This window comes from Carcharodon carcharias, chromosome 18 (genome assembly GCF_017639515.1).
Source record: "Carcharodon carcharias isolate sCarCar2 chromosome 18, sCarCar2.pri, whole genome shotgun sequence".
In the NCBI taxonomy this organism is placed as follows: Eukaryota; Metazoa; Chordata; class Chondrichthyes; order Lamniformes; family Lamnidae; genus Carcharodon; species Carcharodon carcharias.
In genome coordinates this window covers 90,135,716-90,155,148 of record NC_054484.1, presented here as the reverse complement: position 1 = coordinate 90,155,148, position 19,433 = coordinate 90,135,716, and the positions used below count along the sequence as shown (strand labels likewise).

The 19,433-nt window shown below is 41.1% G+C and overlaps 2 protein-coding genes across 2 annotated transcripts in view; both read right to left on the bottom strand.

The window, feature by feature from the left end:
- LOC121290554 (ankyrin repeat and SOCS box protein 9-like) overlaps nt 1–13,508 on the bottom strand; it is a 64,903-nt gene extending 51,395 nt beyond the window's left edge. Inside the window, exon 1 of the mRNA XM_041211078.1 lies at nt 13,373–13,508. The gene's annotated coding sequence lies outside the window, so the exon portion shown is untranslated. The remainder of the gene's footprint in view (nt 1–13,372) is intronic.
- Nucleotides 7,951–18,819, bottom strand: piga (phosphatidylinositol glycan anchor biosynthesis, class A). The gene is made up of 4 exons (XM_041211079.1): nt 18,677–18,819; nt 17,423–17,555; nt 13,373–13,579; nt 7,951–8,416 (listed from the first exon to the last, which is right to left on the bottom strand). The coding sequence occupies exons 1-4, from the start codon at nt 18,817–18,819 to the stop codon at nt 8,126–8,128; spliced, it is 774 nt and encodes a 257-aa protein (XP_041067013.1). The 3' UTR covers nt 7,951–8,125.
- Nucleotides 18,820–19,433: the final 614 nt, after the last annotated feature.

The window sequence follows — 19,433 nt, the reverse complement described above, 5'->3', positions numbered from 1 at the left end:
GTGGGGCAATACTATATTCAGTCCTACATTAACCCTGTACATACCAGACCCTTCCACTCCAACTTGTGCCTTGTACATGGACAGGCTTTGGGGAGTCAGGTGAGTTACTCGTCACAGAATTCCCAATCTCTGACCTACTGTTGCAGCCACAGTATTTATATGCTGCACCTAACCATTTTGCTAACCTCATGGAGTCTTTTAGCCAGTATTTGCCAAAACCTGATTTTTTTTTGGTACTTTCAGCAACTTTCACAACTCTACTCCTTATGTCCAAATCATGTTCACCATTGGTACCACAAATAAGTGAGGCATCTCCTCTCCTAACATTGCAGGGTTATATTTTTGCTTTAAATATTAGTTTGTTTTGACACTGGTAGTTATTGGTAAACATGCATACCTAAATATCTTTGGTTTGGCTTTTGTTGATCCCAATTAACTGCATTACTGATTTGGATTCAATAAAAACAGGAAATGCTGACAGATCAGGCAGCATCTATAGAGAGAGAAACAGTTAATGGCTGGATATCTGGACCTTGCTGAGGTCAGGAATGAAGGTCAGTGAGGCCTGAAAATGCCAGAACCGGCACATGTGCCAGTTTCCGGATGCCATTCCTGGCACCATCAGGGTTCAAGGCCGAAAGAGCCGTAAGGCTCATTATTAACCACAATTACAGGAGACCAGCTAGGATTTTCCATTTGGCCTCCAGTTTTCCAACACAAAGGGGAGGCAGTTTAACGGCCTGGAGGCAGGCACCCAGCAGCAGCTCAGGGGTCCAGCACACCAGGCAGGCCAGGGTATAGGTGCATTCTGGCTTGGCTGTTGTATCTTTTCTCATTATTTGAAATTTTTATAATGGTGGTGAGAGGGCTCCTCCAAATGCAGGCGTCCTCTCAGTTATTTACCCTCTACTGCTGCCTGCTGCCCCGCTGAAGCTAGAAAGCCTTAAATTGACCATCCAGCTTTGAGACCCCACGTGCCACCCTTAATTGGACAGGAAACACATCCCATGCCATGGTCAAAATTCCAAAGGGTGCCTACTTTCCCTGGAGTGGCTTCAGGACCCAGAAATGATCCCAACTCATGTTTTCACACTTGCAACAAAGATTCAGCCCAACGTTTCAGGTTGTTCACCTATCATCAGAACTGTTTTGGGTTATTGTGGCAATCACATTATAGATGTTCAAAAGAGTTCCTAGCTGAAGACACAACCATTGACAATTGTGTAATCAAAACACATATTTAATATTCACAACTAAAACATTTGCCACACGTGTGTGTATATCTATTGTATACTTCTTTTTCAACTGAGCAACCTTGATATTGAAATAAAAACAGAAAATGCTGGAAAAACTCAGCAGGTCTGACGGCATCTGTGGAGAGAGAAACAGAGTTAACGTTTCAAGTCCGTATGACTCTCCACAGATGCTGCCAGACCTGCTGAGATTTTCCAGCATTTTCTGTTTTTATTTCAGATTTCCAGCATCCACAGTATTTTGCTTTAACCTTAACACTGAATTGTTTGTGGAATGTAGTGATGAAATAAAGTTTCTAATAAAGATAACAAGGGAACCGATTATTACCTCCAGGTTACACCATTATTAGACTGTGCAAGTTAACTTTAGTGATAATTTTGGAGCCAAAGGGACATGGAGTCTACATATGGGAACAATAGTTCTACTGAGTCCAAAAAAATATCGACATAAGATCAGATATTTCTAACAAAATGTCATTTAAAATTCCCATGCAAGCATTGAGAGCAGAAGGGTTTTGCTTTGAGAATATTGATGTGCTCAGAGAAAAAGAGAATGACACTTACTGCTGCACAATATAAAATAAATATTAACAAAGATGTGATATAAAATACAACAAACAGCACAATAACTCAAACAGCTTAGAACTACTGATTTTCACAACATAGTATAAAGTGGAATGAACAATAAAAACTGGACAAAATGAAGAACCAATGAGTTTACCCACAGGAAAACTGGACTTTTGGCATCTCATTGGCTTTTAGCTGAAATGAAGAAAGGGAAATTGAGGAATGTACCACCACAGGGAAAAAGCAAGGTGAGAGTTTGGGGCCTGGGACAATAGAAGGTGAAACATCAGGAAAGAACAGGCCAGGTTGGAGAAGGGTTGGATGGGTGTACAACATCAGAAAATGGACGGAAGTAGGAATGACAGCAGAGGGCAGAATTGTGAAAGGAGGGAGATACCTACGTCCCTCGTGGATTATAGCTAAATATGGATGGATCGAACAATAATAAACTGATCAAGGTTTAAGAATGTTAAATTGATCATAAATAATCTGAGAACTGTAATAAAACAATACAGAAGAATTCTGCTTTTAGTGCCTGGGGTGTTGTGCACTTTGTGAATAAAAAAGGTAATGCACTCAAATATAAGAACAAAGGATAATAACCTATGTACAATTTTCCACTTTTGAGTTCCTTTAATATTCAACAAGTCAACACGATACACTTTGAAAAAAAATAAAATTCTTATCATGCAGCATGAATATAGTAATCACCTATTTACATTAAAAATTCAACAGAATTGCACTGCACTCTCACCCCGCTCCACTCCTCCAACTCTACCACCTGCAAGAAGGAGTAAACAAAATCCGAAGTTAACTAAGTCAACAACCAAGTCACTGCTATACATCTCAGCAAGCAGATTTAAAGCTGTGCTGATAGCTTGCCTTCTTGGGTAGCAATGGCATAGGCTACAGAGATGTCCAAATCTAACAACTTAAAAGGTAGCAAGTTTTACCCTCACAAACAAACACAGTATATTCTTTTCAAAGGCCAGGTTACAACCACGAGGTGCTTATCATGAGTAAATTAATGAAAACATGGCTAATTGTCTCTCATTTAAAGTGATTAAACATACACAAGTCACTGGCATTTTAGGCATAGTTTCCAACTTGCATTTTTAAAAATTCATTCTCAGGATGATGGACATTTATTGGCCATATCTAGTTGCCCAAGCAGGCAATGCATCACCTTCAGTGTAGTGAAGATGCTCCCATAACGCTGTTAGAGAGTTCCAGGATTTTGATCCAGCAACAGTGAATACATTAGGTTTCCAAGTCACAATAGTGTGTAACTTTTTTTTTGTTCAAACATGGATGTGGGTGTTGCTGGCAAGGTTAGTGTTTATTGCCCATCCCTAATTGCCATTGAGAAGGTGGTGATAAGCTGCCCTCTTGAACCGCTGCAGTCCATGTGGTGTAGGTACACCCACAGTGCTGTTAGGGAGGGAGTTCCAGGTTTTTGTCTAGTGAGACAGAAGGAATATTGATACAGCTCAAAGTCAGGACGGTGAGCGACTTAGATAAGAACTTCCAATTGGTGGTGTTCCCATGCGTCTGCTGCCCTTGTTCTTCTAGATCGGGTGTTTGGAAGGTGATGTCAAAGGCTTGGAGAGTTGCAGTATTGCATCTTGTAGATGGTACATACTGTTGCCACTATGCTACAGTGGTGAAGGATGTTTAAGCTTGAGGATGGGGTGCTGATCAAGTTGGCTGCTTTGTTGAGCTTGTTGGAGCTGTGTTCATCCAGACAAGTGAAGAGTATACTATCAGACTCCTGACTTGAGTCTTGTAGATGGTGGACAGGCTTTGGGGTGTCAGGAGGTGAGTTACTCATTACAGAATTCCCAACCTCTGCCCTGTTCATATAGCTAGAGTATTCATATGGCTGGTTCAGTTAAGTTTCTGGTCAATGGCAACCCTCTGGACATTGATGGTGGGAGATTCAATGACGTTAAAGCCATCGAATGGCAAGGAGGGGAAGCAGTCAATGTTAGAGTTCAGGAGTTTGGACCAAAGAAGCCTTGGCGAATTCCTACAGTGCATCCTGTAGCTGGTGCACTAATAGAGAATGCAATTTGAGCAATACACCAATCATTTGATGTCGATCAAGCACAGCTTCATTGTGAATGGTGTCAAGCTTCTTGAATGTTGTTGGAGCTGTACCTATGCTGGCAAGGGTGGAGTATTCCATCACAGTCCTAACTTGTGCCTGATTGGTGGTGGAGAGGCTGTAAGATTCTAAAACAGGATGCCTCATTTAACTATTAAGGTTCAAACCCTGTACTACGTATCAGTGACACAAAACAAAATTTGGATACAATTTATGCAGAAAACCTTTATTAACCCACTAAGCAATAGTATTTACTTAGAACACCAGTTGCTTAGTAAGACCTACATGCAGGAGCTCGTGCCTAGGTGGTCGGTCCGCTGGACGAAGTCACAATTTCCCATGACTGACCAAGTTATGCTTCCCTGGCTGCAGCAACAATATCCTTGTGGACTGTGGCTTTATCGCTCTTTATGACACTGGTACATTGACATATAAGGTAACACCACAAATCGGTTCACACGATTGGGTTTCAGCACCTTATCAATCCCATCAGTGCTGTGCAAGACCAGCTAGATGTGGTCATTTCCTGCTCTGAGCAGGGAGCTGTTGCCAGGTGCATACCAGCAATGGATGTAATATCTGCATCTTGATAAGGCAGGAAGAAAACCATTCACACATATCCATTGAGGCCATTATCTAAGACAGCTGTTGCAGAGTGGCTGGTGGTGAGACACTGCCTCAATGACATGTCCTTACATGTCTCTGTGTCCCTGTTCAGTTAAACCGTCATTTTTTAAAACTTTAATATGAGCCTCAGCGATGATGCCTTTAATCAGAATTCTTCTCCCTTTGTCCCAATGTCTTCCGCACTCCATGTTTCCACCAATGGGTGAGCTCCACACGCTGGTCCACACCACAACTGGGTACATTTTACTTACAAACAGAAATACAAGTGATATTAACATGCCATACAGATAAGAGAAATACAAGAGATAACAAAATGCCTTACAAGATATAGGGGATTGAGCCACTAGCTACAGAATATCCAACCTTTGACCTATTTCAATAGCCAAAGCATTTGCATGGCTTGTCTAATTTTATTTCTAGCAAATGGCAGTCCCAGAATATAGATGGGGGTTGGGGCAACTCAGAGATGGTAATACCACTGAATGTCAAGGGGGCAATAGTTAGATTCTCTCTTGTTGAAGATGCTCATTGCCTGGCAGTAGTGTGGCACGTCACTTGTCCCTCATTCTCCCAAGGCTAAATGGTGTTCAGTTCTTGCAGCACCGGTACAAATTGTTTCATTACCTGAGCATTTGCAAACAGAACTGAACACTGCAAACATTCACACTTCTGACCTTACAATGAAGGGAAGGTAAAAGCAAAATACTGCAGATGCTGGAAATCTAGAACAAAAACAAAAATACCTGGAAAAACTCAGCAGGTCTGACAGCATCTGCGGAGAGGGATACAGTTGATGTTTCGAGTCCATATGACCCTTCATCAGAACTAAGACGTATAGAAATGAGGTGAAATATAAGCTGATAGAAGGTGGGGGGGGGAACAGGAGAGCTCGATAGGGGGCCAGTGATACGTGGAGGCCAAGAGACTGCCACAGATGTCATAGACAAAAGGACAAAGGGGTGTTGATGGTGGTGATGAAGGGAAGGTTATTGATGAAGCAGCTGAAGATAGTTGGGCCTAGGTCACTCCTGAGGAACTTCTACAGTGATGATCTGGTACTGAGCTGTTTGGCCTCCAATGACCACGACCATCTTCCTTTGTACTAGGTATGGTTCCAGCCAGCAGGAAATTCCTCTCCCGCAGCCCCCTCTCCGCACCGATTCACATTATCTTCAGTTTTACTAGGGTACCCTGATTTCACACCCTGTGAAAATGTGCCTTTGTGTCAAGGGCAGTCACTCAACTCTGGAATCCAGCTCTTTTACCCATGTTTGGACTAAGGGTGGTATGAGGTCTAGTGCTGAGGCCTGGCAGACTACAGGTTGGACGTCAGTGAGCTGATCATTGGTGAGTCAGTTCTGCATGATAACACGACACTTATCACTTTGTCGATAATTGCACATTGCTCATGGGGCAGAATTGGCTGGATTGGATTTTTCCTGCAACTCGCAGTAAGAAAATACCCAGGCAACTTCCCACATTGCCAGTGCCAGTGTTGTGGCTGTTCTGGAACATCTTGGCTAGAGGTGCAGCTGGTTCTGCAGCTCAGATTTTAGATGGGTGCTTTCAGGACCTGCAAACTTTGCAGGGTCTAGCATGCTTAGTCTTTACCTGATTGTCATTTGGAATTGATTGAACTGGTTGAAGACTAGCATCTGTGATGTGGGGACCTCAAGGGGAGGCCAAGATGAATCATCCACTCAGCAGGTTTGACTGAAGATGGTCACAACGCTTGTCTTTTGCACTTGGGTTCTAGAATCTGCCATCATTGTGGGGGCTATTTATGTAGCCTCCTCCTCCAGTTATTTGTTTAATTTCTCATCACCATTTGTGATGGGTGTGGTAGGACTACAGAGCTTTGGTCTAACTTGTTGGCTGTAGTGCCTAGATATGAAAAAACATGCTGTACGTTGAGGGGATTGGTGCTGACCATGATTAGCCATCAAAGACATCTGGTAGAACTACTGTTCTATGACTATGCAGTGTGCCCATATTGTCATCAGGAGGATAATGGCAATGTACTGATGTATCTTATGAGGAGTTGTGCTGCTTATGAATAGCTCTCAGTATTTTCAAGGGCTCAAAATAAAAAAAGTTGCCTACTATCTTTCTTGGGATGGTCAGTGGTGGTGGTGGTGGTAGTGGTGGGGGGTTGGGGGGGGGGGGGGGGGGGGGGCCGTGCGGCGGCAGCAGAGGGGATGGGTCTCTTTGGGTTTAACTTGGCTCCAATATGACCTGACAATTAAAGTTCAGAAAAAGTCAACTTCCTGTAGCAAATTTCGTTATCTGATAACTGACCAGGGAGATCTGCAATATTCTAATGCTGGCTGACTCATAGCAACAGCAACTTATATTTATACAGTACATTTAATGAAGGTGCTTCCCAGGAGCGCTATAAAAGTATGATATCAAACCACGTAAGATGTTAGGTCAGATGACCAAACTTAGTCAAAGAGGTAGATTTTAAGGAGGAAAGCAGATAGAAAGGTTGAGAGGTTTAAGGAGGGAATTCCAGAGCTTGGAGCTAAGGCAACTCATGGCCACATGGAGCAATTAAAATTGGGGGTGCTCAAGAGGCAAGAGTTAGAGCAGCACAGATATCTCGGAGGGTTGTGGGGCTGGAGGAGTTTACAGAGATAGGGAGGGACGAGGCCATGGAGGGATTTGAAACAAGGATGAGAATTTTAAAATCAAGACATTGCTTGATCGGGAGCCCAATGGAATATGGATGAATAGATTCAAAACAAGGACAATGAGTACAGTGGTCTAACAGCAGGAAGCTAGTCAATGCTATATACAAGTTGTGGGATGTAGCTATTTTTGAGATGCTTCAGTACTCCTGCACACATTTGGAGATTCCTAGTCTTTGGTTGTCAATAGCTTGGGCTTAAACTTTTTGGATTTAGGCAAGCTTTGTCCCTTTGGAATGAGATTATGCACTGCACAACAGGCAAACCAAAATTGTACAGCTATAAATTGCTCAGTGACTTGATATGGAGACTTTAAATGTACTGATGGGCTTCTCAAAGGCCAGTCTGATCAAAAAACAAGCCTGAAGAGAAGAATGAGAATTCCATCTACTCCTATTATTGTAAAATCTTTTTTGCACTAAAACAACGTGAATTATCTGATAATTTAAATATAAATGTAATGTAAATAACAAACTAGGAACCTGGTGCTAAAAATCCGAATTATTATAAATGACTTGGAAGTAAAGTAGTCTGTAGCCACAAAAGCAGCTCTGCAAGGCAAAACTAAAGATAGATCAGTAACATTTTCACTACTTTTTAAAAACTATTCTCACAACAACTTAACTGACCAAAGTTTTCTGAGCTGTTGAGGTAGGAGATTATCAGTGAAATGGACACACAAAGCTATTACATCTGTTAATTTTTTTATCTATATTAAATCCCATTTTAATTTCCATGCAGTTGAAGTTCATAAGGGCTACTTAAGAAGGTAGCAAAATAGTTAGACAAAGTCACCGTTTTACAAAACAGAAAAACTTGATAAAATTTGACGATCCCAAAGGATTTAAATCCAGAGTCCAAAAGCAGCTATAAATCAAGTGTCAAGTTTGCACGTTGCGACTGCTCCTTTCAGAGCAAGGCGGAGTTTTCCTAAGTTTTTCAATTGTTGAAAGTCTCTCTTGTTGCTTCCAAGCTCCATTCACACCTGTGGCATCTACAGCGATGTCAATCATTGCATCTGGAACTATACACCTCAAAAACACCAAGAAAAGGAAGTCCAAAACAGCAACTAAAGCAAAAATACAGCCAGCCACAGGACCGCAGTGGGTCATTAATCTGTGCAACCGTTTATTCATCGGCAGTATCCCCTCTTTGGCCACACGGTCATAAACCTAAAACAAGATCAAAGAAGCAAGATTAGAGCTACCCAGTTATGTATTGGTACTGGATTCAGAATCATTACCAAGACATCAAGAGGGGAGATGTAAGGTAAAGTAAGCAATCAGAAAGCACATCTGGAGTACTGTGTACATTTGTGGTCTCCTTAACAAAGACAGTATTAACTTGCCTTGGAGGGGGCACAGCAATGGTTCACCACATTAATCCCTGGGAAGAGGAGGCTGCCCTATAAGGAGATACTGAGTAGAATGGGTCTAAATTCTCCAAAGTTCAGAAGAATGAGGTGTTATCTCATGGATACTTATAAAATCCTTGGCCTTGACAGGTTAAACATTGATGGGCTATATCCCCTGGCCAGAGAGTCAAGCTAGGGACTATTCTTCTTTTGAGTTCTCTGCCCGAAGACAGAACCGACCCACAGCGCCATGGCCTCCACCATAGGTAAGGCAAGGAGGCAGGCTCGAATCCACCCAAGCCAGAAGGGGAGGATTGAACCTCATGCTGTTGGCACCAATCTAATCCACACCAGCCAATCTGTGTCTAGCCAACACAGCTAACCAGCCCCATGAGGAGCTCAAGTTGCTGTAGCAACATACACTTTTACATGCATGTTGTAGCATGGAGCTATGGATAGTGATGGTAGATGCTCCAATTTCTTTCCATCACATGGCTGACCAGGAATCTCTCCCCTACTCTCACTGCCTGCCATTGGCATATGTTGGAAGGATTTAAAAGTCGATGCACAACCTGTTTGGCCACGTAATGAAAGCATGTTCCTTGGCCATCAAGTCCTGGAGTGGGTCTTGAACCTGGACTTCCGAATCAGAAACAAGCATGCTATCCACTGTGCCACAGGACCGCCCTCAGGGGCTAAAGTCTCAGGATCAGAGATCAGTTATTTGGGCCTGAGATTAGGAGCATTTTATTCACTCAGAGAGTTGTGAATCTTTGGAATTTCCTACCTCAGTCTTTGGCTCCTCACTGGATGAATATATCCAAGACTGAGATTGCTAGATTTTTGGAAACCCAGAATCAAGGGATTCGAGGAAAAGGGGAATTGATGTTGATGTTCAATCATGATTGTATTAAATATTAGACCAGGCTCAAGGGACTGAATGGCTGACTCCCAATCCAATTTCTTATGTTCTTATGATACAGGAATAAAAGATAGGAATTACTGGTACCTCTGGTTGGTAAGTAAAGTTGTAAAATGTTAAACCGATTGTAATGATTTTTTTTTGGACAACAGTACTCATGCTTCTAGTACAAAGTTACTGAAGGTATTTTACTGGACTAGCCTTTTCACGAGTGCATTTAAATTTTGGAATACCCTTGAAAAAGATGCTGCCAGAAAGAAGTGTTCATAGGGCAAAACACAAAGATCAGAAAGGACACAGTGATGTGCAGATCCAACCTAACTGGGTTCACTAGTATGCCTTTGGAGGTACAACTTGTATTCACAATGATTCTTGTGAACAAGAACCATTTTCAAAACCAACTCAATACCAATTATACGGACAACATTGATGAAGATCAATTAAACCAAGTCTTCCAACAACCTTAGCTGACAACTGAGGAACAAAGATGAGGCATTTTCTGCAACAGGAACAGAGAGAACTTGTCTGCTTCACCTAGAACTGTGTACCCGTAGCAGAGTAAAGAGCCTGCATTTTTGTAAGCAGCAGCTCAAGCTCCAGTTGAGCAGAATGGAGCTGACCAGTGAGGTCAATTTCACATTGTAGTACTGAAATTCCATAAGGTCAGCCAAATAAATGACAGGGTCACAGCCAGAGGGTGGAGAGAGGTCTAGACTATGAGATTAGAGTGACAGATGGAGGCTTGCGATGTGCATTGGGAAGAACAAGTTCAAGAAGAAATGGTTTTGTCAAAAGTGATTATAATCTTCGTCCCCTCACATCTGTTTTCTGGTTCCTGTATTACTCTTTTCTTCAACCTTGCTTTATTTTTATAATGAAAGTTAGCCCAGGACAAGAAAACAAAGCACATTGTGCATACTGGCTTTGTAAGGCATATATAACGGTTATAAAGATCACCAATCTCCACTGGATAGCAGGAAGATTATCAGAAGTGACAGCTGATGCTTTCTGATGTGTGCGTTTCAAAGAGCTTTCTCAATAAAGGGTAAAACCATATAAGCGAACACATTCCATTATGTATTAAGATGTTAGGCTTATTAATATTCCGTTTGCTTTATTTTAACAGAATTACTATCACATCAAAGGAATCTAATGTATAAATATCAGATCTGGTGGCTATTCTTTTGCACTATAGAAACTATGATAAGTTGCCTACTTTCAACTATGCTGAACTTCCTAGTTTAAATAATTCTTCCATAACTACAACAAAAATCCTATTAATTTCCTCCCTGGTTTCCTTTAACAACCTATAATCCACTAGAGGTGGCCCAAGGTTGATGTCAGTCTTAAATCCCTAATTTATCAAGGATCCTTGCCATGAAATATCAAATTACCTTTACATTGCCACTTTCTGTTGGAATTACAATTTGTCTCAAATTCCTCTTTTATTGATACTGGAACAACTCTCCAGTACTCGGTGAACCATTTTCAGTTGGACTCATTTCAATTATTTTTTCTGCACTTCTAGTAATTTTTCAATGCCTCAGCTTCTCCCAGATGTACTGAAAGGCAGCCAGAAGCAGATTCAACACAATTCAATAGCTTCAAAAGGGAATTGGATAAATACTCGAAAAAGGAAAACATTTGTAGGGCAATGGGGAAAAGAGCAGAGGATTGGGAACAATTGGATAGATCTTTCAAACACATCAGCACATGCACAATGGGCCAAATGGACTCCTGTAGCAGAATCATCCAATTTATTTTGGAATTACAGAAATTTACAGAATGGAAAGAGACTATTCGATCCATTATGTGTGCATTGGCTGACAAGGACAATCCAGCATTGTCCCACTTTTCAGCTTTTGGCTCGTAGCCTTGTCAAATATAGCACTTAAAAAATACTTGGATATGCATTTGTAAAATGTTTTGAGGGTTTCTGCCTCCACCAATGTATCAGGCAGAGTTCCAGATAGCCACCACCCTTTGGGTGAAAAGTATGCCCCTTGAATCCCCTCTAAACCCTTTACACCTCTTAGCCTAAATCTAGTCTTGAAGCCTTTATCCAGGGGAATAAGGCCTTCCTCATCGTCATACTTTTATACATTTCAGTTAGGTCTCCCCTCAGCCTCCTCTGTTCCAAAGAAAACAACTCCAGCTTGTTCAATCTTTCCTCATAACTTCTCTTGGTGCAATGATTAGAACTGCACACAGTACTCTTGCTGTGGTCTAGCCAGTGTTTTATACAATTCAAGCATTAGCTCCCTGCTCTTATATTCTACGCCCAGGTTAATAAAGGCAAGTATCTTTGTTGCCTTCTTAATGACCTTATCTACTTGACCAGACAATGGCAGCAGTATGTACCATCCTCAAGATGCACTGCAGAAACTCACCAAGGCTCCTTAGGCAGCACCTTCCAAACCCACAACCGCTACCATGCAGAAGGACAAGGGCAGCAGACACACGGGAACATCGCTACCTGGAAGTTCCCCTCCAAGCCACTCATCACCCTGGCTTGGAAACATAGCACCATTCCTTCACTGTTGCTGCGTGGAAATCCTGGAATCCCTTTCCTTACAGCACAGTGGGTGGACCGACACCACAGGGGCTGCAGTGGTTCAAGAAGGCAGCTCACCACCACCTTCTCAAGCGCAATTAGAGACGGGCAATAATGCTCGCCAAGGCAGACATCCCGTAAACAAGTACAAAAAAAAGACACCTCAAAGGATCAGTGGACATGCACTCCTAAAGTCTCTCTGTTTCTCTATACTTTTCAGTATCCTACAATTTATTGTGCATTCCCTTGTCATGTTAGCCTTCACAATCAAGTTACTTCACACTTCTCTGGACTTAACTCCATTTGCTACTGTTCCACCCACCTGAGCAATCTATTGATATCCTCCTGCAGTCTATGGCTTTCTTCTTCATTAACAACCAGACGACTGATTTTTGTATTGTCTACAAACTTCTTAACCATACCCACTACAGTTAAGTCTAAAACATTGATTTATACCACAAAAAGCAAGGGACCCAATATTGCGCCCTGTGGAACAAAACTGGTATTTTCCACTAACAGGATGCTGCCGTCAGTCCAAAACCATGTTCTGCCTACCACACAATTGAACATCATCATGTATGAATTTCAGTGCTGATGCGATGCCAGATATGGAGGCCGTATGGCTCCACAATTGGCCGATCGAATCAAACAAGTTCCTCCAGCTGTTTGTAAAAAGCAGGGTACAGACTGTACTCAACCAGCCCGTGCTTTCAAAACTCAAAACAAAAAGTTTACTATTAGATGTGATTCTATAATTGGGCAGCATTTGCTGAACAATCCAGGGTGCACGAATAGCTACACTAACAGCCAATTTAAGTAATCAGTCAAGCTCGTAACGCAGCTCATTTATGCTTGCTGGAGGCAACATACATTCATACGCAGTGACCCATACTCTGCGAACAAAAGGAATTTGTTCAAGGCTCACGCATTCTTTTGAATTACACGAAAGCAGGGAGGAGCCTATAATTTCTCGATGCTTGCTCCATGGCAACGTCTCGGTCAGTCAACTTGCCAACCAATCAGCACCCTTTTGTCCTCTAGTATAAATTGTTGTGACTCTTTGAAATTTGGCATTCATGCATTTGTCCTGAGTGCAAGACGAAAAGCTTCAGTAACATGTCCCTTCAGCATTTTTATACCGTAACTTTTAAATGAATAACATGCTATTCATGACATTTTACAATATCCAGATAGCACATCACAAAACAATCATTTTCAGTGACCCACACGCATCCCCATAATCTATCTGCCCGCCAAGGCCCATATGAAATGACCAATGTTAAAAAAAAAGCCTATACCTTTTCAGTGCGCTCAGCCACATTTCTCCATGTGTACAAATTCTTCACTCTGTTGTGGATTATTTCAGCTGGTGGCAGTATCCCTAGCCGTTGCCGAGTAATGGCAGTTTCCAATCCTTCACACAGGGATTTTACAGTGGGCTCACACAAGATGATAAGATCCTCAGGTAGAACCTCTGGCACCCCACCAACCTTGGTACTGACGACCTTTTGCAAAAGAAATGAACAAACAATTTTGAAGCTAGATTTATAAGAACCCAGCTTATAGCTGTATGATGAACAAAATCCTTCACTGGAGGATACAGTGTGTCACAGAGAGTCAGGGCTCAAGTAACAAATGGAACTTTATTGTTAATGGTTTGCCCCATCTCAGCCATGCTATCACTAGTCACAGGAAAGTCCAGCCCAATCTACTTTTTAAGGTCTTCCTCACAAACATCTGGGGACAGATGCCAAAGTTGGCAGAGCTATCCAATGGCCTGTTTCATTCATACTCACAGAATTGTACCTACCAGTCAATACCCCAGACCTCATCAACATTCCTGGATATATTCTGTCCTCACAGCGGCACAGACTCATCAGCAATGGAGGCATGGCAGGGGCTGAAATGACCCCGACAGAACTCAACATTGCAGACCCATTATGTCTCATGATTTCAGTGGCAAAGAAGCCTACTGCAGATTACCACCAATGCCCTACCTAGCTGATAAATCAGTATGGCCCCATGTTCAACACCACTTGCAGGAAGCGGTGAGGACACGTACTCTGGTTGGGGGATTTCAATGTCCATTGCCAAGGGTGACTCGTTATGACCACCACTGACTAAGGACAAAGCTACCAGACAGTGCTTGCGGCAAGTTTGACAGAAGCATCATAAGGGAATAATCCACTTAGTGGGGAGACTGTGGCATGGTGTAATGTCACTGGACTAGTAATCTAGAAGCTCAGACTAATAGGTTCAAATGGGACACTGGTTCAAATCCCACCTCAGCAGCTGATGGAATTCAAATTCACTTACTAAAATCTGGGATTGAAAGTTAATGTCAGTAATGGTGACCATGGAGCTATCATTGATTGTCTTAAAAAAAAACACTTGGTTCACTAATGCCCTTTAGAGAAGGAAATCTGCTATCCTTACCCAGTCTGCCCTACATGTGACTCCAGACACACAGCAATTTGAGTGACTCTCAGCTGCCTTCTGAAGTGGCCTTACATGATGCAATGCAGTAATTCACCAAGACTCCTTGAACGGCACTTGCTTCACAAACTAAACTCAAACACCTAGAAGCGCAATGACAGCAAGTTCATTGGAACACTATTATTCCCAAGGTATAAACCATCCAGTCCTGGAAAACCCTATCCAAAGTGACGCAAAGTTACTTCACCAAATGGCTGCATCAGTTAACATCAGCTTCCCAACGGTAACTAGGGAAGAACAATAAATGCCAGTCTTGGCAGTGACTCTTACATCTCGAAGAATGTGCAACAGAAAAATAAACGTGGTTTTCCACAGTGAGGAGGTATAAAACAAAGAGCTTGAATTAATACAGTGCCTCTCAATTTCAGAACATCCCAAAAAGTAGTTCATAGTCAACAAAGTACTTATGAGCTGCAGTCACTGTTGTAATATAGACAAAAAGAATTCAGGTGCTCCGTGGCTCTCGTACCTGGTTACAAACCGAAATTGGTAGCAGCCTGGAAGAAGGTGGCACATTTTGCTAAGAAGGATGAGAAAAGGCAATAGAAGATAAATGGTACAATTTTAAAGGGAGTCCAAGAAGAGAGAGATTTAGGGTTGTTTGTGCAAAAACTTTTGAAGGTGCCAGGACAAGTTAACAAACCAGTTAATAAAGATAAGTGATCACGGGCTTTATAAATTGAAGCATAGCATACAAACAACAGCTAAAGCCTATATAAAATATTAATTCAGCCCCAGTTGGAGTACTGTGTGTAATTCTGGGTACCACATTGTAGGAAGGATGTGATGGTTTTAACAAGGATGCAGAAGAGATTTAATAGAATAGTTCCAGGGCCAAGGGATTCCAGTTATGGGGTAGACCAGAGAAGCTGGGATTGTTCTCCTTACAACAGCAAAAGCCAGCAGGAGTGTCATAACACCAGACTGCAGCTACCAACTACCTACGGCCATACTGAACTTTTTTTTTAAGGAAGGCCTGTTTTTAAAAGAAATACAAGTAAAGACTGATCAAAAGATGGCTGATAATGTAAAGTGACCACTTTCTGAAAAATTTATACTTGACAGACTGGCCCTAAGAGAACATGGAATGTCGCACCTGAAAAGGTGTCACAGCCTACTTCAAACAGATATTCCTGAAAGGAAGATATGGAAAATGCAAACGACCAGACTTTTAATCTCTTGTGTTTGTGGAGACAATGATGATTGATTTCCACATCTCAGCAGTCATCCAAAAATCCATCTCCTGTTGATTTATATCTCAGTGTATAAAATTGTCTGAGTTGAAAGAAAAACGGACTCTGAGCACAAGGCATGACTATTTCCCCTCCTGGGAATACACAAAAAAAATGGGTTAAAAAGCTGGCTGCAGATCAGTGTGTGAGAGTGACAAAAATAAGAAACATCAGTCATTCACCCCTGCAAAGACAAGCAGGCAATCTTTCTCTCTCTCTCTTTTGCTGGGGGGCAAGGTTTTAGCAGAAGCCACAAGCAAAAAGGAAACAGGACAGCCTCTTCAGTTACCCAACAGAACTAAGATTCCTCCATCTGGCATAAGCCGACAAGTGTCTCCAACAGACTGCGAATCTGCCAAAGCCAGCTCTGCCGAAATCACCCAAATTAAAGGCTGCAACGTACCATCATCTATGCCTCAAGGACAAGCTGAGGACTGATTGGTATGTTTGTTAACTTTTATTTGGACTTTTAACTTCTACTTTCTGATCAGAGTCTGTATGTTTATGTTGCATCTTTATTATTTTTCCCTGGGTTTTAGTAACTAATGAACTTATTCTTTCCTGGACTCAAGAAAACCTAGTAAAATTGTTTTTTTATAAAAAGCTAATACATTTGGACTAGGAAAAGGATTTTTAAACAAACCTTGCTGCGACCAATCGAGGGGTTTGAATAAAAAGGGGAGCCAGCTCATTCCTCCTTACCTGGGATCATAGCAAAATTGGGATCCCATCCCAGTCATAACAAATTGGGGATCTCATCTAGGAATTTAATAAATTAGGAACCTGGCCAGGGCTGGTTGTAACAGGAAATTTGGTGGAGGTGTTTAAAATCATAAATTGTTAAGACAGAGTAAATAAAGTGAAACCGTTTCCAAGAACTGAATTAACCAGAAGGCAGACATTTGTGGTGACTGGCAGAAGAACCAGAGGCAAAACAATTAGTTACTTTTTATGCGTTGACTGGTGTAGGATTTCAAATGCACTACATGAGAGGGTGGTGGGTGCAGATTCAACAATGGCCTTCAAAGGGGATTGGATACAGACTTGAAGGAGAAAGAATTGCAGAGACAGAAGGAAAGAGCAGAGCAACGGGACTAACGAGATTACTCCTGGCAAGAGCCATGCAGACTAGATGGGCTAAATGGCCTCCTATGCTGTATGATTCCATGATTCTTGCCTGCAGGGATGACATGACAGAGAAAAGGAATATGCTCTTAATTACAAGCAAATCATTTTCATTAAAATGCTTGAGGTTTAACGTTAAGTTCATACTGTAAGCTAAACGCCTGTACCTGCAAGGATAATTATTCGGTTTTTACTGTTCAAAAACAATTTTTGCATCCATACTCTTAAGCAATTTAACAGCTTCAACTGTGTGCCTGTTAATTTAAGTGTTAATTCTAGTCCTTCAGGTACATTAGCACTTCAGGTTATGGATTTTTCTCTCTTGGAAAAATAAAACTAAATTTAATCTGATTTTAATGAGGTTGGGGATTTGATTGGGAATATTATCTCCAAGTTAGTAATAATGTAAACCTCATTGGTTCACAGGTACATCAGAGCCAAATAACTGACCTGGAGGACCTATACACAGAACAGGACATTTTGGAATTACTTTACCTGCAGGCCACAACTTGCTCCCTCAACTATTGCCATACAAAAGGCTTCAGTCAGAGAAGTGTTCAGGAAAATGTGACCCTGCACCAAAACATTTCTCACATCCTTATGCTCAAGGGCACCCAAGAGACGTACTCTGTAAAAAGTAAAGAATGGTCAAAATGTAAGCAATATCTTACAAAATGGCTAAAAACAAAAATACTTATATTCTTACCTTTAACTAGTAAGACCTATTGCTTTAATGCCAATGACTGCAATAAATATTGAGCAACTTGGTGTTCAACTCTAAAGTAGGTTTTGGGATGCAGGTTCTGCAGCAGGATAAGATTTATTGGGCAAATTAAAAGTTCTACTCAGATACGAACTTTGACAAATATTTTCAAACTTATCCTATAAAACAATTAAAAGTATGAAACTCATTTACAAAACAAAAAGCAGGGAAGAAAGGAACAAACACATAAAAGGCACAAAAAAATTCTGGAAGTAAAGAACCACCAAGAGCCTAATGAAAATGAGGAATGTAAGGGTATCAGTATTAGTAAAGAAATAGTACAGGAGAAAATAATGGGACAGAAAAATGACAAATCTCTTGGACATGGTGGCCTTTATCTTAGGTTTTTAAAAGAGGTGGCTACAGAGATGGTGTATGTATTGGTTTGAATTTTGCAAGATTTCCTAGATTCTAGAACAGCCCCCATGGATTGAAAGAAAGGAAACATAACCCCAACTATTCTACAGAAGGAGAGAGAAAACAGTAAATTTTAGACCAGTAAGCCTGACATCAGTAGCAGGAAAAAGGCTAAAAGCTATTATGAGGGGTTTGTTAATGGGGCACTTAGAATATCATAATATTGGGCAGATTCAAAACTGGTTTACAGAAGGGAAATAGTATTAGACAAATCTGTTAAGTTTGTTTTACATAGGCCAAAGCATATCAGGGTAAGCAATGTATTAAAGTTAAGAAATACAATGCAATGAGTAACTAAGTATTTGCAGATCTTAAATATGAATGAAAGTAACAGGTAAATACTTCACATTAGTTTTCTCTTTCACAAGGAACAATGTTAACTAAATTACAGTGAAAATGTAAACATGCAAACAGAAAACGAGAGTTGATATGAAAAAGTTGTATTCATACAAAATATATAATCTAAGTTCTAGTTCCATTCAAAAAAAATTAAATCATTTTTGGGAAGATGCCAATATTCCTGCAGTTTCTCCTTAACCCTAAGCAAAGGATGGAAAATGTTTCATTACCTGTCATGAAGCTGGTATTTTTCCCGGACTTCTTCCAGTACAATTCGTTTGGGTCCCTCACCACCAATGAGAAAGTGCAAATCAGGATGTTTCAGGCACAATTCAGGAATTATACCAGCAAGCAAGTCAATTCCTAAATGCATAACAACATTAATGTTAATTAAAAAGAAACAACTTGAAATACCAAGTCAAAAAATACAGCATTCCAGGACAATATATGTCAAGAGCAATAACCGCAGCTTGGCTTAGGCCTAACATTTCCCAAACCAGAAAATTCGCAACATGTTTGTTATTTTTTAACATGCCAAATACACCACCACAGAAATAAAATAAATCCTTTTAATACAGTACTAACTTTAAACACATGAACAGCAAGTGGCAGTGCGAAGCTCCTAAATGATAACAACTTACATTTATATAGTGACTTTAATGCAATAAAACATCAAAGAGCTTCACAGGAATTGAATCAGACAGAAAATGGCACCAAGCTAAAGGAGACAATGACTCAAGAATCTCCTCAAGAGGAAAGCCTCATGGTAAGAGTTGGGTTATTTACCTCACCATTCAGAATCATACAGAAGCCACAGAACCTGAGCAACTCAGTTGGGCCCAATTACTTGCTTGTTTCCCAATATCCTTTCAAGTCTTTCTACTTCAAACAATTGCCTATGAAATTTACTATTGATTACATTGCAACCACCCTGGCAGGGAGCAGATTCATATCTCAATTATGCATTGAGAAAATAGTTTTTCCTCA